The sequence below is a fragment of the Falco naumanni genome, chromosome 12 (genome assembly GCF_017639655.2).
Source record: "Falco naumanni isolate bFalNau1 chromosome 12, bFalNau1.pat, whole genome shotgun sequence".
NCBI lineage: Eukaryota > Metazoa > Chordata > Aves > Falconiformes > Falconidae > Falco > Falco naumanni.
In genome coordinates, this window is record NC_054065.1 from 21,684,503 (window position 1) to 21,710,426 (window position 25,924).

At 38.6% G+C, this 25,924-nt stretch overlaps 1 protein-coding gene across 1 annotated transcript in view; it reads left to right on the plus strand.

The window, feature by feature from the left end:
* The window catches only part of HHAT (hedgehog acyltransferase), a 161,384-nt gene that overhangs the window by 56,905 nt on the left and 78,555 nt on the right, over positions 1-25,924 (plus strand). Inside the window, exon 10 of the mRNA XM_040612122.1 lies at positions 21,078-21,279. Coding sequence (XP_040468056.1) covers positions 21,078-21,279 — 202 coding nt within the window. The remainder of the gene's footprint in view (positions 1-21,077; positions 21,280-25,924) is intronic.

A 25,924-nucleotide genomic window follows, 5' to 3' on the forward strand; every position in this document is an offset into this window, starting at 1 on the left:
TTTTGCTCATGTCTGGATTCTGCAGTCCTGGTAAATCGTACAGGCTGGCCAATAAAGCACTATATAAAGAGACATGTGTTGCTTTTATCTTACAAAACCAGTGGGTTAAGCACTGTGTGCTGAGTCCTAGCTGTCTGTGTTCCTGGGTGCATTATCTACATATTACCCAAACTGATGGGCCTCCGGAGTATTGCAGTAATAGATGTCTCTGTGTGAAGGTAAAAATGTTCTGTAATATGTGCCTGTAGATGAATATCTGCTTTACTTAGTTGCTTATAGGTGTTCTTTTTCATAACACAACACATTGAAGGCCATGACTTTGCATCTGAATCTAAAACAAGTTTTTGGCTGTGAATCCTTGTCTCAAATAAGTGCCATGAGACAGTTTTGTGTCAGGAATATTTGGCTCTGGTGTCCATTTTTCACCAGTCTGGCTGTTAAAATTCTGTTCATCCATCCTTCCTGGTGCTTAATTCATCCTATACATTATGGCTCTTTAGGCCATCTTGGGTGTCTCCTCCCTAAACCCTTATTTTGAGCCAGAATTCCTATATGATGAGGCCAGTGCACTGGTCCATGTAACTATCTTCTGGACAAAGAAACATGAAAAGCCGATGGAGTCTCTTTGTTACTGCATTTCCTACTACAGCTACTGTGGATGCATCAAGAATCGTATAGGATTCATAAGTTGATTTAGGATTTTTTGTACAGGTCTTGTATTACTTCGTTATTTTTAGTGTTAGGATCTCAATCCATTAATTACTTGTAACATTACTCATTTAAAACCTCTCACTGTATCCTAAAGAAGGTAGCTTCTAAGCAGATTACTGCATTAGCCCACATTAACTCAGTGTTCATACCAGTCGCTTTGGCTATAAGCTAGCTGAAGCTGACAGTGAAACTTTTGTTGTCTTTCAGTTCCTTTACAGCCATTTGCCTTAAATTATCTGGGAAGACCTCCAATGACCAATTTTCCTTTGGTCATCTGTGCACCCTCTCCTTGTTGGCCCAGCAACTTGCACAAAAAGGGAAGTCCAGTCGCCACAGTGCAGCAACCACTGTGAGAAAAGGTGAAGAAATTGGTAACATGATCTTTGCCAGCTCCCTACATAATTACACTGAATTCAAGCTCAGATTGCTCTGGCTTAGCCTTTGAAGTTTTTATGGTATATATCAAAGACTGTGATGAAAGATACTTATCTTTAAGGTGAAGGATGTTTTAAATGTGACTGTGTTGTGAAGCATGTATGTAGATTTGGTATATGGGTTTTTGTAATTATCCTTTCCTTTCTTAGACTTCTCCAAAAACCATATGCATACTGTAAATGGTGGAGATATGTATTAAATACCTTAACCTGGGTTTAGGAACTGTAGGTTCAATAGCCTGCATCTTGATGTGTTTATAATATAAATAAGTAAATATCTGAAATACTTAACATTAAAATAGGTAGGCTGTTTTCACTTATTACTAGTTACATAAAATTTTGTCTCAATCACATTTTTTTGGTACAGCACCAACATTTTCTAGCATCTTATCTGCAGCGTATTTATCTAATGAATGGAATTGTAGAAAATGCAGTAGGTTTTGATTGTGGAAAAAAAAATACCACATTTACATGATATGTGATAGAGAAATGTAGATAGCAAAGCATTATCATCTTATGCCTTTTTGTTGTCAATCCCAAAATACACCTGAGATTTTTCACAGGTTTTGAGGCTTTTTGCCTAAAAAATGAAAAATGCTCAGGAAAATTACTGAAAATTACCTTTTGTATCATTGCACCTGATGCACATTGCATCTTGCAGGGCTATGTCTAAGTTATCTCTGTAGCTTGTGTTCTTCTGCTAGCTGCTGTCTCTCTCTATCTCTAAATCAATTTCAATTCTTTAGCATAACCTTTGCCACCCAGTGCATTTAAGGGTTTGGAATTTTGGGGTGATGGGTAAATTTTGTTATGATTCTTCTTAAAATGTCTATTCATGTTATCACTGCCTTTCTCTTTTTCTCAGTCAGCTGATTTTTTTGCTAGCCTTTATAATTTCTGCCACTCTTAACTTTTGGTTTTGCCCCTTCAGCTAGCCTGCTTAGTGCTGTGGTGCCCTTACCAAGCTGCTGTCTCAAAATAGTTCAAAATAGATGATGATGGTGATAAAAAAAAAATAAATCAGTGGTAGCAACAATGACCAGTAATTCCAGCTAATTACAGTGTCTGCTCCCTGTCAATCACCCTACCCTGCATTCTCCCTAGTCTGTTTTCTTACCTTCCAAAAGTCTGTCTCATTAATTTCCATGTGGGTAGCTGGAACAGCCATAGCACTGATGGACGGCATATGTGGCATTGTGGCTGTCCTGGAAGTATTTGTCATATCCCTGCATTTCCATGATGTCCTATGGGAAGAGTTCCTGTATTATGATAAACAGTTCAAGGTTTCTTTAAAAGTATCTGTGTTGACCAACATACATACAAATGCATCCAGTGCACACACAAACATTGAAAACGTAAACTAGGCTCCATATAGTTTGTGCATGTTGTTTACTGTTACTCATTGCAGGGGCTTGTTTGGGTGGGATAATAGGGGCAAGCTGATTGTTTTGTCAGCAGGTGTTTCACTTGTTTCCCTGCTTCCGGGGTAAGTGTTTTAGATTAAGTTACAAATTACGAACCATTGGCTTTACCCCTGAAGGGTGACTTTGAAGATGATTCTTGTTATCCCTGCAATGGATTGATTTAGGTTGTTTACAACCTTCTTGTCATCTTTGGTTTTTTTTCCTTTGGTGACATAGTATGTTTGTAGGCTGTCATTGTGCAATGTTTCATATCTATAGATGGCATCCCTATTTTCATACACAGTTACAGAAGTATAATGGGTAATATAATAAGCAGTTTCCTTCTTTGGTGCAGTTAAGTACAGCTCATAGAACTCAAGTGTCACTGGAGGACAGGACAGGATTTGGAACTGCATTCTAGGGCAACGTTGCCTGATCTTATATAGTTTGGTCCATCCCGTCCATCCACCCCCCCACCCCCGATTGCTTTCTGTATGGTGCAGATAGTTTCTAGCTTAGCTATCTTCAGCAGCACAATGTAGTGTGCCCTTGAAACAGTATTGTGTTCAGAGAGTGCTGTCTTTTGTAACTTTTGTTGCTGAGAAACTTCTGTTGTTCCTAGATAGTGCCACAGTGTGATATATACATCAAACGGTCCACTTGGCACTGAATACTCTGGTGCATTTTTTTTTTTTTTTTTTTTCATTACCATGGGCTACTACTGAAATGTGAAAACACATGAAAGCTAATCTGCATTCTTTAGAATTCTCCCCCTGCTAGGTATTAATCAAGTTAAAGGTTTGCGGGGCAGAGACACCCAAAACATTTCATTGTAAAGATCTAGAAGGCAGACCAGGGTCAGTAACCCTAATTCTCAAATGTAACGCGTCTTTCTACATGCAGGTTAAAGATGATCTTTTTGGGAGTTTACCTGGTAATATAGCCCACAGTTTTGTCGTGAGCACCCAGACTAAAGGCCATGGTATCACCTCGTAGTCCACAGACAGAGCAGGGTTCTCAAACCTTACTTCATTTCCATATGCGCTTTGAAAAATGTATTCATGGTCTCCCTCTGTGCCATACTGCTATGCTTTATTGCACACACATTCTTCCCTCTCTGGTGAGTGAATAAACCACAGAGTATGGTGGGTTTGTTTGTGTTTAGTTTCTTTTTTAACACAGTACCAGAATGCATTTAGATACTGTAGTGATGGAGATTCGATGAGTTTTTATAGAACAAGCAAGAATGTGGTTTGACAAGCAGACGGTTTCAAATAAAATACAGAACACTTACCAGTGCCTGAAAATAACTTTGGAACAAACAGAAATCTTTTGAATATTGTTTTGAATAGATATACTATCCTGGATCACACATGACATGCAGAGAATAAATAGTATGTTGAGGAGACGTTCAGTGAAACTTTCAGCAAGGGAAGTAGGAAGAATGGAATCTGCATTTTTAACCATTACAATTGTTACAAATCTTTTTTTGTTTACCTTTTATCTGACTTAATATGGCTTTCCATGTATCTATTTCATGCAGACGATGTATGAGAAGCTTTACTGAACCTTGTTGAGAGAATGTGGACCAGCTGAACCCTATTAGATCAGATTGCATATTTTAAAGGTATTTTTTTATGCATTTTAAGAGTGATTGCGACATGGTAAATTTATCTACCTTGAAAGCAACTCTCCCTTCCCAAGTATGCAGGAGGAAATAGTATCTTTTTAGAAAAGTCATGAGAAGCTTATTTAAAATAATCTTTAGCATCAGACACATCAGTATAGAGTATATGTAAGCTGAAGGGTCTAGAGACTAAAGGACTACTAGCTGTGTTCTTTCACCCTTGAAGAGATACATATTCGTACATTGATAGTAATGACACTTTATACTTAAATCCCTTTCTAATTTCCGGGTACTGCACAGATTTTTCAGTCAGCTCATTCTCACCAAGTCAGAACACATTATTCCTCAGTATGCAATGTTTCAGCATAATCAACACTCGGCTTGCAAACAGTCTAAAATCTGTTCTTTCTAGTGTACAAGCAGTTCTTAAGACTTACACATGGCAAGGTCACTTGCATTTGAATAATTATAATATAATTTGAAAATGTAATTGCCATCTGGGCATTAAAACCATTTCCATCGTTATTGGTCAAATGGCAAAGTTCTAAGATACACTTAACTTCTGTGTCTCATTTCTTCTTATTTTCTGCTTTCATTTTCATAAATTGAGTCTTGTATTTTAGTTGCATAGGAATAAAAAGATGATGAATAGGAACAAAAAGCATGATGTTCATTATGCAGTTCATTTCCACATAGAATTCTTTTCATGATCTTTACTCCACTTCTGCAAACCTACTGATCAAAACAAGTAGTAGGGTGCTTGCATATGATGCCAGCACAGTTAGCTAGATCCTTATCTGTGTTTGCTTTGAAGCATATGTATTCAATCAGTTATTAGATAAAGTTGATCCCAATGCAGTGTAGTAGGGGTTAAAACTTTGGGTGTATGTAATATGGTGTTCGGAGTTTTTTTAATCATGTTTTGTCTGTTGTTAATGTTGGAATCACAACAATTTAAGAAAGCCTAGGCTTTGAAGGTGAATTATGCTGATAGAGCTCTTGGTCATTTTTGACAACTTGAATATTTGCATATCTTGTGAACAGCAAACAAAAATGAGAGATACTGATTCATGCCTTCCTTTGGACTGGTCAAGCGCTGTCAGTAAAGCATTCTATTCTTTTTTCTTGGCCCTTTTTTCCTCTTGCACATTGGAAAGTCATATGGAGTTAGCTGCGTGGATGCAGGCCTTGCTGTGCTCCTAGGTGTTCTAATAAGCCCAGTACAGCATTACCTGGCAGTAAGTTATTAAGCCTTCCTCAGAAATGAAACCAGGATGCTGTTGTAAAATCCTGCCCAGGGCTTACTGGTTTCCTGCCAAAGCATGAGATATGGTGAGTGTTGAGGCAGGGACGCTGGATATTGTGTTGAGGATGATATAGCTGCACTTGTGCAAGTCACAATATTGTCCTAGTTTGTGACCTTTTCGAGAGGCAAAGATGTGATGTTTGAATGCTTTGCACTAAGAGCTGGATCAGTCTTGCATGCTTTAGATTTGGTGACCAGTAATCTGAGAGCAGCGTTGGTTTTTGAGAGAATCCTGTAGGTACTGTAACTAAGAGACAAATTTGTGGCATGGAAAATGTTGGAGAAAATACTATGTGTAATCCAGGAGCCTGTGATGACAGGAAAAAAATGGTGAGTGTTAGTTACTACTCATTTGAAAAGAAGATGAATATGTAATGGAAGGCTTTTTGGATCACTTCAAAAGGTTTGGGTTCTACATGCTATTTAAGTACATGTTAGCATGTGCATACTGTCCCAATTAAGTAAGACAGTAGGTCTATGCCTAACATGGGATCAGCAGAGTTTAAATATGCCATTGCTGTGTAATTACGTAATTTGTCTTGTTCATTCACCTAATGGCTTTCAGAGCCAGTAACAGCAGAACAGTGTTTGTACTCTAATGATTTTGTCTGAACTGACAAAATGTTAAATCTAAGTAGCATTATCAGCTGCAAAATTGTGAAACCTGGACAGGACAGGCTTGTCTTACGTGTCAAGCACGCTGTACAGGCTGCTGCCTGACTTTGGATGCTATCTGCAGCCAGCCTTCCTCTGTCTGACATGGCTGTGTGGTGTCATTGATCCTTGCATGGGTATGGCCAGAAAAGATAAAATACTTGGATTCAGAAAGTGGTTCTTTGCTGCTTTATTTCTTGCTATAAGGAACATGGAAAGAGAACAGTTTCTTAATTACTGAATCTCAATGACTAGATATGGTACTGAAATAATGCATGGAATGTTGATTTTTTTTGTATTGCACTTGAATTTTAACTAAAACAGTACTGGAGTGGATCAGTTGCTGTTAATAGATTACAGTAAACAGGTGATGCAGTCTGCTGCTTTATCTTGTTTGAACCCAGTGCAAAAAACACGAAGTTGTAGGAATCAAACCTGCATGGTATAAGTCTTCTCTGCCTCTTTTCCAGAAGACAGCATAAAATAAGCAAAATATTTTGTCTTACTGCCAACCTGACTCTTCCCTGCAATGGTCTAAGTGGTGTTAGTTTGTCAAGCACCAGTGGTTGCTACTTCTGTTTTTCTTCTCTCTCTCTTTCTTGAACAGTGGACTCAGCCCCTACTTTCTTTGTCTTTGAAGCGTGCAAAAAGTATTTGATACATGTTTTGTTCACAAAACCAAAGATTGGTCATCAAGAGATTTTATTGATAATCTTACCCTTCAAAAATTCTGAGTTAAAATGGAGCAGCATGGTGTTCTTTTGTATTGTTGCTCTCCTTTACAAAGTGAAAAAGGGCATCAAAGGTGGCTGAAGATGGAGAAGAATGCCCTTGCTATTAATTTAAACTCTATTACTCAGCAAAACAAGTGTCACAAGAATCACAGCTTGGCTTCCTTTGCAGAATGTACTCATATTTAATATTGCACTCATATTAATGAGGTTAAAAAATGCTGTATGATAACTAAGACCAGATTTTCTTGCTCAGATACAGTAAGCAAAGAAAAATATTTATCCTGTTGATCACAGGGGTTGCGATTGTTAAGAAATGTGTATTACTGAACTAGAATTAGGTCTAAACCTTAATTTACAATTTGAATTTTGCTTGTATTCATTTTTGTCCACTCCTTGTTCTTACTACATTAGGAGCTAAAACACCTTCTGTTCTGAATGGCAGGAGCCCCACCTAAAATCCTCCAATTTCTGCCAGCAGTAGATGCTTTAAAGATTTTAACACCAACTGTTACAGTCAGCTTTATGCTGTTCCCTGTAGCTTTAAGCGGATGGTGGAGCTTTCTTAAATGAGTCTCTGATCAGATCCTTTGACTTCCAACCTTACTGCTTTCTCATCAATGCCAGGCAGGAGCAGAAAAGCCATTACTTATTGGCATCTCAGGAGGAGCACCAGCAGCATGTGCTTTCCAGCTCAGAGGAGAGGTGATGAGGGAGTGAGGGAACAACAGCTGCCCAAGAGGGATTACCTCAAGAGGCTGTTTCATACACTCAGCTTATCCCATAAAGGCACAGAAGAGAGTTAGAGGTACAGAGAACAGTGTGTGTATGTTTGTTCCTCAAATAAAATTTAAGCTTAATGCTGACACCTCACAGCTTAGCTGAAACTTAGTACTGTGCATGTGCTCAGAAAAGGAATTAACTGGCAAGCTTGATGTTAAGGACTGCGGTTTAGTTTGTGCTATATTTTCTTGATGATTTCTCTATCTTATCGAGATACTTACTTCCCAATCAATATACAAGTAGAAGTATCAATAGATCGTGGAAGCATAGTAAGATTTCATACAAGAAAGCTTAGATAATTAAAACTGGACAGCCAGGTCATAACTGTAAATGTACAGCTATTCTGCCTAGCATGTAAGACAAGAAAATCATTGCATTTTGCATGTGGTATCAGGTTTTTATAATAAAGAACTTTTAATGTAGGAAACATTGTTTTTAACATTAAAATGGAAATCCTTTAATGTGTATACTCCAGAAATTGAAGAAACTGAAATAACATTAAAATTGGAAGAAGTATCAGTCAAGTTCACTCTGCTAAATCTGATCTAAGACTGCTAGTGGTGAAAGAATTTTTGTCTTGCTGCTCTGCTAAATGTGTGCTCTGCTTAAAGAACCCTACCCCTGCATCCACAAAACCCACAGAACATGCAAGCATCCAGCCAAAGCATTTGTGTGAATACACACAGGAAAAAAAAAAATAAAAACACAATTATTCAGTTCTTTTTTTTTCCTCTTGAAATAGCAATGAGTTGTAGCATCATCTCTGTAGCTATGGAAGGGTCAAGAAATCTTTCTGATTCTTGTTCTCAAATTTTGAAAAGGTTTGTTTCTGCTAATTTCAGGAGTAGAGCAGAGGAGGCTTGGTGCAGGAGGTCCTTGGCAATGAAAACGAGCACAGAACTCAGATCCTTATCCATCTGAAACTGATGAAAAAATCTTTCTGTCAATAAAAGAAAATATGGTCTGGTTTCTTCTCTCAGGAGCAAATAAACTGATCTTAGTTATCACTGCCGAAGAAATTGAGTGCTCACCTTGGCAATAATTTGGTGCATGTGCATCAACAGAGCACTTGTGTTTTCCCTTTGTCTTGGGAATAACCTAGAAAACTGAACTAATGATTTGGGTGTCTGGTGAAGTGTTCGTAGCCATCAATCATCATTCATGTTTTTTTGGCCAGCAGTTTCAGCCTGTTACTGTCTCTGTGCTAGTGGATCTGCCCTAAACTGTCACATTACCGTATTTAATTTCTTTTCAATGGTGTTAAAGTGTACAGGATAGAATGGAGCCTGAGGCAATCATAGAATTGTCAGATGGTCGTGAAGAGAGGATGGGGTGAGCTGCTGTTGTGGGGCTGGGGGCTCTCTAGTTTCTAGAAAAAGGTGAGAAATACAAACAAAGAAGGCTAGCATCACTACTAATCAAATAGGTGAGCAAGTAAAAATGAGAAAATATAACATTATGCACACTCAGCTTCACATCGGTTCTCATTGAATATTACTAAACAGTACTGTAGAGATGGATCATCATTATCAATCTCTGCAGTGATGCTGTTAAACAAAAAATTTAAAATCTAAACGGATGTTCCAGGATGTCATCAACACACTTGACTGCAGATAATTATATTGGACTTTTTGGTATACGTGAATTCTGTCCCTATGGCTATGCTCTGCCACTGTATGAGCTCATAAGTGAGGATCGAGTTTTAGGTAAAAGCTGGGGGAAAATGGGAGACGACTCCTTAATCTGGCTGAGCATTTCTAGTCTACTTCAGGGCAAACAGTCAAATCACTGGTAAGGGTGCACCTGACATTCGCGTTCCTTTTCATTGCCTCTCAGCTTTTGATCTCAGCCAGGAGTTAATGGATGCTGAGGAGCTGTGTAAATGCTGTACCTCCCTCATCCTTCTTTTTGAAGTAACCCATCTATGGAAAGAAAGAGTGCTCCTGGAGGCAGGGGTGTGTCTCAGCTTGGAGACAGAAAGCATTGGACATTGGTGTTCTCTTGCAGCTCTCCAAGTCGAGTGATACCTGTGCAAGTGGTGGTTTGTGGGTGCAGAGTCTCATGGTTGCATTCAGTGTGGTGGGATGTTGTCTGCACATGTGCTTCCTTTTTTTTTTGTCTCCACTGCCTTCATGGCAAAACTACAGTAGGGTGGAGGTATTTTTGTACTGTCTGATACTCTTCCAGCTGTGGAGCTTACAGCCCTGGGAAGGTACTCACACCCTGTTGCTGAGGGATATGAGTTATTTAAACTGAAGCAGTTTAAATGTTTCATTCAGTATTTGGTGAATAATTCAAGCAGTTTCAAAGCTAAAATGTAGCTATCCTACCATGATTTTCTTTAGATTACTGTTTATACTTTAACTGACAGAATTGGTTTTAGTTGAGGTTTTTCAGGGAAAACATGCCGGTTTGGTGTTGCTGTTTCTATTTAACTCCTTGAAGCTACATGGCTATTTCTTGGCTGATTAACCCTGAGTACTAAGGGTGATGTGAACGCAAGCTGCTGTTTCATAGTCTGTTCCCAAGCACTACCAGGAATTTGTTAGGCAGTTCCTAGTTCCCTAGCTGGGTGGAGTTTTCTTCCTCCTGCTTGCTTCCCCCCACTTTTAAAGAAAGAAGAGGTGTCTGTTTGGTTTTTACAGTCTGTTGAAATATCAAGAAGCAGAAAACAGGAAAAAACTGTCACTGGTGACCCAGTGTGTAAACCAGATGCTTCCTTGAATACCTTTCAGAGAGTTTCATGAAGGGACACAGACTGGAATGCCGCTGACAGTCTTGATGGTCTTTAACTTATTTTCTACCTTTTGTGGCCTATATTTGTACTTACCAGTTAAAACTATTTTTGTTGATTAATTGTCTTGGGGCTTTTTGTGAAAATCAATGTGAAGTTGTTCTTTTATCAATCATTATTTGTTTTCTTTCTAACAAACTACCCTTAGACAACTGGACAGATATATGGCTAAGTGTTGTAGGAGGATAAGATGATTTATAGTACATTTTCTACTTGCCTTTCTGTGATACTCTAAATGATATTTTTTCCCTGACAGGCTGTTACAGTTCCTTTTTCCTTAAGCATGCACCCTTTTTTGTCCCCCATTTCTTTGCCCTTCTTACATTTACATTTAAATTTCTAGCTGTAGCCACAGCATTTCTTTCTCAAGTATTACCTTTATATTGGGATAATTTGTTGCTGTATGTTTAAAGCTGATTGGTTTATTGTAGCTCTGGTCCCCTGGTGATGCTGACTTTACAGGAACTGACATTTCCTACTTATGGTTCAATCCAGATAAAAATTTGTTCCCAACTGGTGTTAGGAGAGTGTGTCTATGCTTTCTCTATAAATGAGGGAAAAAATGAGACCATTTTTATTTAAGGGTGTCGCTTCAAGAAAAGTAAATATTTTGCTTCACTCTGCTTAATTTGATATCCTTTCTCATTTTTATAACAATTAGACAACATAGATTTTGTCTGATAAATAGGGATTGTACTCTGTATCAGAGGGGATTTAACTCTGCTGGTGTGTGAAGGGTTTTTGACGCAGGCTGGAGAGTGCATAGAAGTTTTTTAGTGTGGAAAGTGCTGTATGATCTTAAGTCATTCCAGCTTTGCCTAGGCATGTCTATGCCTTGGCTGCATTTTATAAAGTCTTTTCCCAGAACTGCAGACAGTATTTTCTAAGAAATGTGAATTTAGGAGAGGTCAGTGAATTACACAGCTTGGAGTATCGTCAGAAGTTAACTCTTCAAATTTAATGCACATGTAATATGCTATTCAATACTTAAGCAGATACATTGATATTCATCAAGTTTCCTGCAGTATTTAAGCAATGTCTCTTCCATATTTCTGCTTTTCCTTAATTACATGCCTTCACTTTGTTTAAGAAATGCATTTGAATTACATTTCGTTGACATTGGTTTATAATCTGAAGGTTGTAATGTTGACTGAGTCTTCACTGACTTTGGAACTTTGTATCTTGAACGTTATTCTGGTCTCACAAAAATTTGTATTTCTGATGTACCCAGGTGAAAGTCTTCTGACGCTTTGGTTTCTGCTTGTCTATAGAACTATACAGCCCAGTGAGGCAAAGGTATTGCATGGTTTGGTGAAACTGCTGTGTGGTCTGTGGATACTAACAAAGCCCCTTGACATGCATGTGTACGAAGTGATACATAAGTGTAAAAGAATTACCAAGCTCTCTGCAAAGTAATCTGTTAAGATTAAGCAATCTTTTCTGTTACCTAGCAAATTGCAGAGGACTGTTTAGCTTTATCACCTTGTCTCTAAGCAAAAATATTTTAATTAGGAAAATAATATAGGTTCTATTGTAGTAAGTACATTTCATGCACTCCTTTGGCAGAGATATGCTGTAAAGGTAGCTGTTAAGTACATGGTGATGAGTGTATTTTAAACATCTGAATTCACAGATGCAGATGGATCTGCATTTTGTCTGATGTACCTGACATACTAAGATTAGCAGGATGGCTAAATAACTTGTGCTTGCACCTATGGAATTTGAAGTGGGTTTCTAAGAGCAGGGAGAAAATGTAGCGCTTTCTTCTTGGCACAGTCAAAGCAACAAATGACACATACTTAACAGTTTTTCCACGAACTGAACCACAAATAGTTCAATATGTGTGCTTACACACACAGGAAGAATTGATCTCTGCTGCTTTAGCTGTAGTTGAAAACTATTGTAAAATGTGCTGTTGTGAATGCATGCTGCAGCTGAGAGGGGAGATGGCAAGGGAAGAGGTTTGCTGCAAAGGGTTTATTTGTGTGGGAAAACGATGCCTATGCAGGCTCTGATGCAGATATGCAGATCTCTGAATTTTGAGCTGTGCCCTCCAATATGAGTCAGAAGTAAAGAAAACGAGGATCAAGAATTAGTTCTTTTATTCATGGTGTTGCTTATGCATTTTATCTGATGATTCTTTAGGGCACTCTGAGGAATTTCTGGTGCAGAGAGCAGGACTGGGCTCTCTTGTGTGTCTCAGGGTAATGCCCTAGCCACAGACTTGTTTTTTCTTGCATACTCACTCATTGAATCTCGTTTTCTTTTCTGCCTGGTGGCAGTTTGGTAACAGACAGCTGGAGCACTCCTCTGGGAGACAAGATATGTCAGTCTCCTTGGCAAAGAGCCTGACCTCTACCATTTTATAAGCGAAGAGTGACAGTGCTATTAATAGATCCCTCCTCCAGCCGGCTTTTCAAAGGAGTATAGCCTGATTGCTGTGCTGCTGAGCGTAGATATTATCAGCACATGGTAGGTGTATTATGAGTATCAGGAATGAATTGGGCCCCTGAGGCGAGTTCAGTTCAGAACAGCTTCAGGGAGCTCTGCAGGCTCTACAAGGCGGCAGGCAGGAGGTACCTGCTTCCCGGCTCTGTCAGCCAGCTGCAGACACAGCCCCCTCCTGCCCAGTAGCCGAGCTATAGGCACTTAACTCTAGGGCAGATTTGGCAATAAAATAGAGTTTCCTATTGTCAGCAAAATGTTTGGGGCTCTGGTTTGGGCTTAGTGATTTAACCAGTCTTTTGGCGCTTTGGTCATCTGGAACCTCTTCCATTTCCATTGCGATCAAATGTAGTTGACTGCTAGTTTTGCATTTGACTGCAAACAGGTGTTGGTACGCAGGATTTCTTTCTTTCCTAGATGCAGCTAGGAGAAAACTAAACACAGCAGTCCGTCGGTAATGAAAGTTTCTCTGTTAAAAGGAAATACTATGATTTAGAGGAAAATTTCATTTGAAATAAATGATTTTTTTAAAAACCATGAGCTTCCTTGGAAAAGTGAATTCTATATGATTTGTTCAATATTCTCCAGTATCTGCATATTGACATATGGATTTAAGTCAGATCGTTTTTTGTGTTGAATGCAAGGGAAGAAAAATACATCAAACACTTCTCAGTTTTTTAGTAGGAAACTGCACACTCAGTCTTTGCTGGGCAACATGCTAACAAGTGGAAAGTGAACCAAAATTCAGGTCATATTTGTATAAGCAAATGTTCTTGCATATGAATGTTCTCATTAATGCTTTGTAACCCAAATGGACTTAATATCTCATTAAACATTTTTGTGGTAATTTAACAAGGCTTGCCGGGATCCAACATTAGCTTAAACATTTTAAAGGATCTGCATTTTTCAAGGTCTCTCTAAACATTACATTAAGCTGGTGAGGTGAGAGAATCTTACAGAGTTTAAACAACTATGCTAACAGCCCAGCAAAATTATTCGGACTGCCTAAGAAACTCGAGTTTCACAGCAAGAGCAAGGCTTACCCCTCCGAATGGAAATTTTGCCAAATGGTATTCCAAATGACACTGTGGTGGTTTTTTTAATTATTATTATTATTTCAGGTGCAAATATGTGGGGCTCAGTCTTCCAAGTCATGTTTACAGCATATATTTCTGTGATTTAAAACAGATATATTCACTTAGGACCCAGTCTTGCAAAGATTTACTGATGTGCTTTAATTACGTACTCTGCATAGCTCCGTCAAGTCAGTGACAGCTTGAACCGACAAAACAGGAATTGTAACAGCTCACTCAGAAGTAAGAATTTGCAGAACTGGGCCTTAAATCTTTTTATTATGCAGTAAAGAAAGAGTTTGAAATAAATGAAGGAAGCCCAACTCCAGTTCTACGTGGAATTCCCCTCTCAAATCTCTTTTGTGGTGACAATTCTTGGGATAATTTAGAAGCACAATGAATGGTGACTTGGATATCAAGTTTATCCTCAAAATTATTTAGGCTGATGTTGAGCACCGTTTTCGTAACTAATGATGAACTTTTTATTGACTTAAAGGGTCAAATTCTCCAGGCATAATGATGCCTCAACGAAACTTTGTGTACATGTCCACAAATGGATACCATCACTGTACAGAACCTCAAGTGATTTGTGTTGTCAGAATGTAAGATGCAAGATTTATTACTACTTTTTTAACTGTTATTGTGTTGGCTGTTTAACTGTCCAACTCAAAACAGTATGACTAGTTAACCCATGAGTGCTTTGAAATTTAGAGAGGCATTGGAATTTTGAGAATCAAATGTTCCCTGAAATAAACCACAAAAAGCTCATAAATTTATTTACAAGAAGTTTGCCATTACAAGCAATCAACATTTATTTTTTTTTTTTAGTTTACATTCCACCTCATTCTGGATAAGACATACCAAGACAATAGCTAAGGAAAGGGGAAGAAAAATAATGGATAACATGCTTCTTGCTGTATGCCCTTACTTCAGGAAGAAATTTAAACATTTGTTGAAGAAAGCCCCAGAACAGCATTTAAAGGGGTGCACTTTCTTCAAGATTTAAGTATGTTTAAAATTACATCCATGTGGATGTAAGAGCAGTGTATTGAGAGGCCTTAAGGAATAAAAGCCCTTCAGAGTGATTCTTAACTGGTTATAAAATGCTCCTCTTAGTGGTTTTATGAAGCTATCAGAATAAAAACTTTATAATGTATATGCCACTGAAAGAAAAGAAGCTATGCGTTTTCCAGTGGAACGATTGTCAGATCTCTTATGATTGTTGTGTAGATTACCACTTCAAGAAAACTAACAAAATGTAAGTTATTGGATTTAAAAGTTTTTCTCCTTAAGTAAATGTCACTTTTAAATACCTCAGCTACTGTGTTTGTCTTTATGTTACTTTAGGGATTTAAATGCTACCATTTACATATTTTATCTAATTCTCTAATGTTCACTAAGTGAGTTAAAATTAAGATTAAGTTGTGTATATGAAACAGCTTGCTGGCTGTGGATAAACTGATTTAAGTTACCACAAGTGTGACTATAAGTAAGGCACTTGGTTATTCAGAAGACATACACAGTTATGCTTTGCTTGTGAAAGTAACACGTTTAATAGCATGTAAGTTTTAGTTTGAAATCAAAGCAGAGTCTATAGAAACATGTTTAAAACTGAGAGCATCTTTGCCTTGGGAAGGGAAGGCTAAGAACGTATGTTTTGGTCATGGCAGGTGTGTGTGTCCAAATAATTTTTACTGTATAATGTTCTCTCGATATTGGTTTGTATTTATGTGCCTTAGATGCCCCCCAGATGTTTTGAGATATTTAATCTATATGGAATTCTCTTCCCCCTTCTCTTAACCTACTATGCACAACTTTTTCTTCTTAACAACATGAAGTGTTGTTACTAGTTGTCCTTAAGGGAGGTTTAGCCAGCCTAGGAATGGTTGGCAAAGCCTGGCCTGTGGCATTCACAAATTCCTCTCTGACAGCCTGCCTAGAATTCTTTTGTTCTTTTACCTTCAAATTTTACCTCTGAAGTTTTGTCAGGGATTGACTTTTGATCTCCGAAATTGATGTTTTATTTTTAAATACTGGCCTGCATTTTTTGATACTAAGCGTCTTCCACAGATCTAATCTTCCTGTCTGTAATTTCATGGATCTTAAGGGGCACCAGTGTTACCTGTTCCTCTAAAATAACCTGGAGGTACATGACCAATTACTACCCTCAAATCTACTTGTCTTAACATCCTTTTCTCCTTGCAGAATGCTGTGTTGCTTTCCTTCATGTATCTGTCTTTGGCTCACTGACCACCAAATAACTGTTGAGTTTTCTTTTTCTGTGTGCACATCAAGATAAGTTGTTGGACACCACATTTTTCTGCTTAGTCTGCCTTCCTTGCACATCAACAGTAAATGTGTAATCTACTTATGAGCTGTTAAGACATTCTGCTAAGAGGGTGTTTCTTTGAGTTTTGTTAGTCTGCCGTGAGGACCCATGATTACTTTTATGTGCTAACAGTCCCTGAACTGGGGATTTTGAGCTTCTCCATGGATTTTCAGTGATTAGAGATGGGAATAGTCTTAAAAGCTGTGTGGATGCTTAAAATTAGATATTTATGTAATGCTATTCTGCATATGGCACAGCAGATCAGCATACTCTACAGCAAGCTCTCTGTGTAACCCCCCGAGTTTCTAATCTCAGTACAGAGGAACTGCAGGGTAGATTGTAGGTAGACAGTATTGGTAAGAAGGAAAAAAGTTGGAAAGCATGCAGATATGTAAGACATCAAAGTGTAGTAGCCATTGCCCTGTAATATCTCTTGCCCTGCCTCCCTTCTTCCCTCCTGAGGGATTTTGTTAATGAACTGGAGGCCAGAAAAACTTTCCTGATGTACTGCAAGAAGCTCCTTTTCTTCCCCATCCTGCTGTGGGGAGTGAGTGAGGGGCTGAGAGGGGCTTAGCTGCTGGCTGAGGTTAAACTGCAACAAATTGTTACATTACAAAGTACATGTGTGTTGTAAATGATAATACAGAAGTAATGTATTTCTTCAGTCATCTGGTTCAATAATACTATTCTTTGGTTTATTCTCCCTCACACTTTAGTGTAAACATAATTTTCTGTAATCAAATGAGTACTCTTCTGTGTAAACACACAGGGAAAGTATTGAGAGTTATAGAATCATTTGGGTTGGAAAAAAACTTTTAAGATCATCAAGTCCAACCATTAACCCAGGACTGCCAAGTCCACCACTAAACCATGTCTCCAAGCACCACATCTATGCATTTTTTAAACACCTCCCTGGGCAGCCTGTTCCAATGCTTGACAACCATTTCGATGAAGCAGTTTTTCCTAATACCCAATCTAAACCTCCCCTGGTGCAACTCAAGGCTGTTTCCTCTTCTCCTGTCGCTTGTTATCTGGGAGAAGAGATTGACAGCCACCTTGCTACAACTTCCTTTCAGATAGCTGTAAAGCATAATAAGGTCCACCCTGAATCTTCTCCCCAGTTCCCTCATCCACTTCTCATAAGACTTGTTCCCTAGACCCTTCACCAGCATCGCTGCCCATCTCTAGACACACTCCAGCACCTCAGCGTCCCTCTTGAAGTGAGGGGCCCAAAACTGAACACAGGATTCGAGGTGCAGCCTCACCAGTGCTGGGTACAGGGGGACGGTCACCGCCCTGGTCCTGCTGGCCACAGCATTTCTGATACAAGCCAGGATGCTGTTGGCCACCTGGGCACACTGCTGGCTCATGTCCAGCCAGCCTTCAACCAGCACCCCAGGCCCTTCCCCACCAGGCACTTTCCAGCCACTCTTCCCCAGGCCTTCAGCACTGCGTGGGGTTGTTGTGACCCACGGGCAGGACCCAGCACTTCTTGTTGAGCCTCCTACAACTGGCCTCGTCCCATCGGTCCAGCCTGCCCAGACCCCCTGACAGAGCCCGCCTGCCCTCAGGCAGATCAGCACTCCCCTGAACTTGGTGTCATCTGCAGATTTACTGAGGGTGCACTCGATCCCCTCATACAGACTGAGAAATTAGATTTTGAACTACCATGATGCTCTAAAACAAACAAAGTGCGTTTCTGTAATGATGAAGGCTCTTGCAGTGGTACTTTTGCAAGACAATTTTGGTGTTATCAGAGAGCACAAAGTGCCTGGCATGGAGCCAGGATCTGCCTGGGCTGTGTGCTGTCCGAGTTGCCCATTACTTGTATGCATCCCTGCCAATGTAAGCATGTATGTGCAAGTACATGATGTGGATGCGTCATGTGCATGGATGATGAGGTAGCAAATACTTTTTTTCTTGATGTGTTCTGTAACGTAATAATGGATTTTTCATGGTTTTCAATTCGTAAAAAACACGGGAGCATACAGATTTCTCTTCACAGCTGTTAGAGAGAAATGACTCAGCATCCATCAGTTCTGTATACCTACTCTAGAATTGCTAGCGGGAATACCCTGGCAAGGGAAGGCAAGACTATGCAGTCTGAGAGCAGCTAGTGACCCTGTGACAAGAAATGGCAGCCAGCTGCATTATGGTAGCTAGCAGGGAAGGAGAGAGGCGTTGCTTTCTGCTTTGCATTTCTTCTCTGGGCAAGGAGGCAGATCCTCCGCAGTTCTGGAGGGGAAGGTTGAAGTTTTAATGAAAAAGTTATGTGACTCCTTTCGGCTTCCTCTTCATAGGGGTCTTCAAAAAGATAGCACAAATGAATTTTCAGTTGCACATTTTCCATGGGCCTCACTAGGAGTTAAAACTTCATTGACCTTGAACATTCATCAGAATTAAGAGTTATTCGAGCTCAATTAGCTAGCTGCTGTTGTTAAATACTAAAAATCAGAAAATAACTTTTTATCTGCACAGTAATATGAAAGCCATTTAGGCCAACCTAAACTAAGCTGCGATTGCAGATGGAGCTGGTGCTGCAGGGCCGTTCCTGGCAGTGCCAGTGCCAGCAGGGGCTGCCAGTGCTGACAGGGTGGCTGGTGCCTACACAATAGCTCTGTCTCAGCGCGGAGAAAGGGACTGTACAAAAACCCAGAGCTGCTTCTGCAGTAAAAAAGCTACCTTGTGCCATGGATTTAACCCAGAACCCTATGAGGTTATCAGAAGGGTTTCCTTAGGGCTTAGAGTAAGGTCTCTGTCTCAGAGGGTTGTGTCTCTTTGATGGTGTCTGGGCTACTCTGAAATGCTGTGTTTCAATAAATGCACAACGGAGAGTGAGCTTATCTGAGAGTGGCAGGGCCAGCAGTGTCCCGTTTCAGGCTCCTCTGGGGTGAAGCTCTGTGAAACAAGGTACTGCCGTGCTTGCAGGGCCGCAAGGGCACAGAGCTGCGGTGTTTGGGATGGTGGCTTCCTGGCTGCAGAGCGGGGCTGCCAGCCCTCCTCTGGCCAGCCTGCAAGAGGAACTGGTAATGGCAATGGGCCCTGCCTAAAGGATAAAACTATCAGGCTTTTAAAATAGAGAGTGAAGATATTGGGAAAGTATGTCCTAAGAGGGGATGAGCTGTTTTGGTCTTTAATTTCTATAGTCCTTTGCATAGGAGGAATTTGGCTAAAGCAGCAAAATCTATGGCTCTGCTCACGTTACCTTCCATGCCAGAGTTACAGACCGCTAAGACATATTTCTCTGCTGTAAGACAAATTGATTGCAAATCCAAGTGTCTATTATTGCCACACTGTTTCTTTATATATGTAATGAGAAAAGACTAGACTCAAGAAAAACACAGGAAGGGGAAAGAGAAGAAAAGCACAACATAAATAAAAACTATTGATCTTAATTTCTATTTACTTTCATATGCTTAGTAAAAAGCACACTTATACTGAAAATCACTATAAATGTAATCAGATGTTCCCTGTAGCAGTTTGAATTAAAAAGGTGCATTGATGTCATGCTCTAGAGAGAATTTGGAGCATTTGACTGTTGTTTTTTTAATTACTTTTCTGTTTACCTTTTAAATACTCTCATTACTTTATTTTACCTTGTTACTGTATTTTCTTACTTCCTAAGATCAGAAATAAAGCACTATGTTAATTTCCTTTTTAATTTTTTAAGGTAGTATTTATTTCTGCAAAAACTGACAACCAGAGATAAAAATTTCACTGCAAAAAGATTACCTTTAATTATCTTAGCAAGTAGGAATAGTCTCAAATATAAGTACAGTGCATTGTGCCAAAGGAATGACAGCTGAGGAGAACTGTCATTGTTCTTGTATATTGCATCTACTTGCTGGTACCAATGAGCTGGATGGTGACTCCATTCTCTGATGAGCTTCTTCTAAGTGTTGACAGAAACATTTGACTTTTTCAGATAAAGGCTAGCCAGTGGCCAAACCTACTTGCAAAATACGAGGAGTGGAAGTAGCTCTCCAGGCAGGCAGGAAGTGACCCACAAAACAGTGCCAGCTTTCAGAATCCCATTGCTTCTGGTATTTTTACTGAACAAGCACTGCTTTCTGGACATCTGTAATTATCAGTTAAAGACTAAGGTTCTGACTCCTGGATTCAGTTTAAATACAGAATATAATTGCATGCAGGATGCTTTATAAAGGTTTTGAGGGTTTTTTTGGTACATGCGCTCTGAAGTTTATTAGGCAGGCATGATCCTGAGAGTATAATACGAGAACCCGATAGAAAATATTTTCAGCTCACGTAATTTTTAATGGAAGATTTAAAAAGAAAGAAATTACAAGGTTTTAAAAATAAGCTTATATATGTCTACATTTCTGACAAACGGAAAACATTCTATGGGCAATGACTATATGACTTTATATAATGTTTTAAATTTTTTTAAGATTCTTAAAATTAAATTCACATGAAGATTCATGTAATTTCTATGTATGTAAGTTGACTTAGAACTGCTGGAGTTTAAAAAGCCTGAACCACTTGTCTTTGCAATTCTGAGAATATAGTTTGTGCTATACATTTGGCTAATGCAGAATTCCTGTGACCACAAAATAGTCTTTTTGCAGAATGGTGGCATGCACATATTTCGTGAAGTTGTCTACAGCTTTCCCAAAACTAGGGCAAGCTCTGTAAATAGAGAATGTCAGGCAATTATTCAAATTATTTTTTTCGATGCCACAAAATAACAGATTAGTTCTGTAGTGGATGTTCTTCTGAGAATTCTGTGAACTATTTAATAGCATTCTTACCTGTTGTTTCACCTGCAGGTACATTTATGTTCCGATGGGAGGATCTCAGTCCAGTCTGCTGGGAACACTCTTTTCCACAGCGCTCACGTTTGCCTTTGTAAGCTATTGGCATGGAGGACAGAGTTACCTATGGTACTGGGGTGCACTTAATTGGCTTGGAGTAATTGTGGAAAATGGCGTCAAGAGGATACTTTCTATTTCATTTATTCAAGATCTAATTGTAAGTTGAATCTCTCTTCATTTGACTTTCTTGTTTCCTGGCAGCATGCTCTTCTGAAGTTCCTGGTTACTAGTTTGTTTTAATCTAGATTAAAACTTGTGGATAACAGTTAAAAGAGTTAGCATTCCCTTGCTCACACTCCAGTATTTGAGGTAAGCCATATAAATAGACTATTGCGAAATATCAGCAAAGCAAACTCTGCAATATGCATGGTCTTCCTCTGCAGTCCTAGAGTAAGCAACTGCTTGTCGTGTATATGGCTGAACAGAAGCCAGTTTTAACGTTTGTATTCTGATTTCACTCAGGATGGCCTTAAAATATTAATCTTCACTAAAATTAGGAGTGTACATTTCTAGCCATTCATTTCCTAGACAAATGCTTGTATAGCAGTTGCTTGCATCTGGAAACAAGCTTGCACTGGGAAATCCTATGCCACTGAAGAGCCAAGTAAAGAAAATATTATTTTGCTTTGAAGACCTCTGATATTTTCACTTTACTTATTCTTTTGTTCTTTATACTGTCATTTCCAAAGGAAAAAATTCTTTGACATGCAATCATATGCAAAAAGTACTGTTTTAATTTTGATGGTCGTTTTACTCTGCAGGTTTGCTCAATATTAAATCCCAAATCTTTTAATCACTGTTTGTAAGAATGAACAATGCCTATGTCTTGCTTCCTTAGTAGTGATAAGTACACAAAATTTGTACTCCTATATAATGTGGTGGTGGTGACTCACTCTGCAGCCTGATGAAGTCTTGATGCTCAAGTAATTATGCTTGTTCTCCATCCCACCCATCTCAGTTTTCACTGTTGTGGCATCCCATGTGTGGCAAATGATACAGCTAAGTAATTTAGCAGCCAATAACAGTCAGTGCTACCTTTTATCATCCAACTGTCCATCACTGCAAACTCAGTAACAGTCTGGCTGCAGCTTTTTTCCTTCCTAGAGAATGAGTTTATCAGATCCATTAATCCTCCCTCTAGGGTGAAACTGAGCTTTGCCATCTGACCGGCTGCATATGTTTGTCTCTGGGCTGGAAGACGACAGTTTTTTAGGCATAGAGCTGTATGAGGAAATACAAATGTAGGGGCTGTATCAAAAATTTTAAAGCAACTCTTAAGGAATTAAGTGGTTAAATAACATAGAAATGATAAGGTTGTGGCATTATGAATATGGGATTATATGTGTGGATCAATTTCTAACAAGTAGTTATAAGTATAGTTAACTGATGCTGGCAGTAGTGGTGTTCTTTTTATAAATTAACTTGCTAACAATGAAGCACGTGCATTTTACCCCTTTCCTTCCCCTTTGTTTTCATACAGTGTTTTTAAAGGCTTATCCAATGTCCTCCATGTCTGCCCTCTTCTCCATTTCTGTTTGGAAACATGACTGCAGACCTTCCTTAGAAGACACTTTCACATCTTTCCCTGAAATTTTTCTGAAGCCAGCATTTTTAATATGAATAGTTTTGGCATCAGAATTAGTGCATTATGCAGATCTTGCTACATTTGGTTATGTCTGAGTCATGCTTTGCCTTGTGCCTTGAAGGTTTCTCTACAACATGAGCTACAGTCTTTGCAAACTGCCCCTCATTGCTTGCTCTTCACTCTTCTAACAAATACTAATTTTCTTCTTGAATGTTGAGACTGGGGAGCAGATGAGTAGTTGGACTTTGACCCTTCTTATCAAGGGGTGGAGTGATGTGACATTCTCTGAGAAGTATCAGTTACCTTTAAAATGAACTGCAAATTCCCTAATGCCCTTTATAAATTTCATTTTTTCCCCTTGTAATCTGGCTTTTGGAAGCATTCCCACAATCCTATCCCAGTGAGAGGTGTGCTGCAAGCCTAGTCACTGTGGGGTTGAGAACCCCATTCTGGGGAGATAGGTTTTTCACTTAACTGTCATCTGTTGACAAGCTGAAATCCTTTGCATTCTTGTGCTTCACTCACTTGCTGTGTTGGCTCTTGAAGGCTATTTTTGAAAAGGAAAGTTTATTTTTGTCTCCAGAATAGCAGATGAGTTTCTGAAAAAATACAAAGCATAGGTTCATCCTTTTTTTTAACCCATTCTATTTACCAAACTTCCTCATATATTGTTGTTAAAGTTGAGTTACATAATTCGGTTGAGCAGGAGGCGTTTAATTAGTAGAGTATAAAAAAAATCTCAAAGAATAAATTGAGTTCTAATTCTGCTCTGTTTTTAAAATGGCTCACAAAGAAAAACAAGGATTATATCAACTTCAAAACTGCATCCCTTCCCCCCTCACTGTATTGCCTCAATTCTCTTGCAAAAGAAAGATTTAGAAATCTAAATAAAGTATGCTTGAGTCTTTCACTGAATCCTTGTACTAAGAATACATATAAAAAGAATTGGACCCTGTATTTATGCCTATTTGATAGTAGTTTAAACCTCAGCATTTGAAACGTAGCTCAGTATGGGTAAATAACACTTTTGTAGCAGTCTGACAGGTTTTAAATGTCATCTCAGGCATATTGAACTAGCATGCACAATGAAGCCTGGGCATTTTTTGTGAAACGTAAAATCAGCATGTAAACAAATATTTACTGAAAATAGTGTATTTCCTGACAAAAAAAAAACCCGGATCTGAAACCTCATTTGTACTGGTTGCAAATCCATGTCTGGCTTTCTGATTTCAGATCTAAAAGAGCTGATGCTCCTTCTTACATTCTTCTCAGCTCATGCTGCTCTGAACTGGAATGTTTCAGTGAGTCACGTTGTGAGAAGTTACCTGCATATCTTTGTTCCCCTAGAGATTACTTGTAGATATCAGTAGATTAAATCTGAATTAAGTAACATTGTCTTTTCATTAAAACATTGTATATAAACCAGCATAAGCTAGGGTGTATCTGGGAACTTTATGTTAAAGTGGAGAAGGTTCTTTGTGTTTTTATCAGTTTTGGTGGTGCTTTTCTAAAAACTTTTTCAGAGACATTAGACCCATACCGAACAAAGTAGTACTTTGTACCACTGATTCTGTATCAATTTCTTACACATGAACAGAGACTCCAGTAGTAACTTGGTCAAAATCAATGACAGAATTTGTATTGACTTTTAATAAATAATGTGTAAGATTTTTGAAAGAAAATGCTAATGGCTATCATTCTTCCAGTGATTTAATTTTTTTTCCTTCTCGAAAATGAGATACAGATCTATATAAGAAATTAGATCTTGGTATAAAAATAGATTTAGAATGATTTAAACCTTAGAATACCTGACAACATCTTTAAATTAATGGATTTTTAAAAATATAAGTATTTGGAAATCATCCAAAAGAAGATGTAGCAAAGGGGGTGAAGTTGGAAGACTGTTAAAATTAATATTTTAATATAAATTGAAACAGCAACATTTATCATCTCCGTTCTTTCGTAAAGTGAAAAGATCTTATTCAGTCTAGTATGAATCTTCTAAATTGAGACAAAGATCTCTCTTCTAAAAGTCATGTTATGATGGATTTCTAGTTTAAGATGTTATTTCTAGCTTTATTTAGTAAGAAACTAAATATACCATAAACAATTCAATTTGACAAACCGGCTAATTTTAAGTACGGCTTTTTTAAAAGTGATTTGTCCTATCCTTGTAAGTGTTTTGATTTTTTTTGAAGTATGAAATACTTTGATTTCTACATTTTCATTTATGACTGAAATGAGGTGCACTAATTAAGTCCATTTAAGTACACTATAATTGTTTTCTCGAGCCCCCTTTGCAAAAGCAGAACTGTTTTGTATGATGTCCATGTTTTAGGTTAGTGTGTTAGGTTATTTTTGTTTTCCCCAAAAGAATGAACTCCATACATTTATGTCTTTAGTTAAAACTCACCATTGTTTTAGGTACCAGAGATGTGTTCAGTGACAACTGGTATAGCTTCACAGAGAACAGAATTTTGAAAAAGCTGGGTGTGGTAAGGGGCTTTTGGTCTGTTTTCTTCCCTCGTTTGTCTGCTCTGTTTCATCTGCTGTGTGCATTAAAGTTACTAGTTATTCATAATAGGTTGTGTGTTATGCAGTGATCCTGCAGACAGCTGGTGTGGAGCATGGAAAGGTATTGAATGGTGAGCCTGACCTCTGGGCTGTGGTTTGACAAGAGAATTAAGCTGACCTAAGAGCTCACTGCTATTGAAAGGGTAAAAGTTTCATTTCTCTTTCCTCCCTTCCTTGCAGTCTCACCACTTCCTCCTCTGCGTGCCTTCCTGCTGGAATCTTTGCTGAGCTGACCTAGCTCTTCACCCCAGCAGAAAGCATTACTTCCTCTGGTTATTTTATTGCTAGATGATTTGTCTCATGGAGAGGAATCTGAAAAGCACCCAAAGCAGTACCATGTAAGAGAAAAAAGCCAAGGAAAGGAAGTGGAAGAGGAGGAGCTTGACTATTTAGAACCTCCTCCCCCTTGCAAATGTACATAAGCAATACAGCATTTTTATTATATAATTTTATATTCATATTATAATTTTTATATAAAATTATATATATATATAAAAAAATATGGAGGCAGACCCTCCATATTTAAACTCAGTGGGAAAAAGAAACCAGCTGTGTTCTGCTGCAGTAATTCCTCAGCCCTACGTTAGGGCCCAAATTCAGCCTAGCCAGATAAAGGTTCCTGTGAATTTCACAGCCACATCTT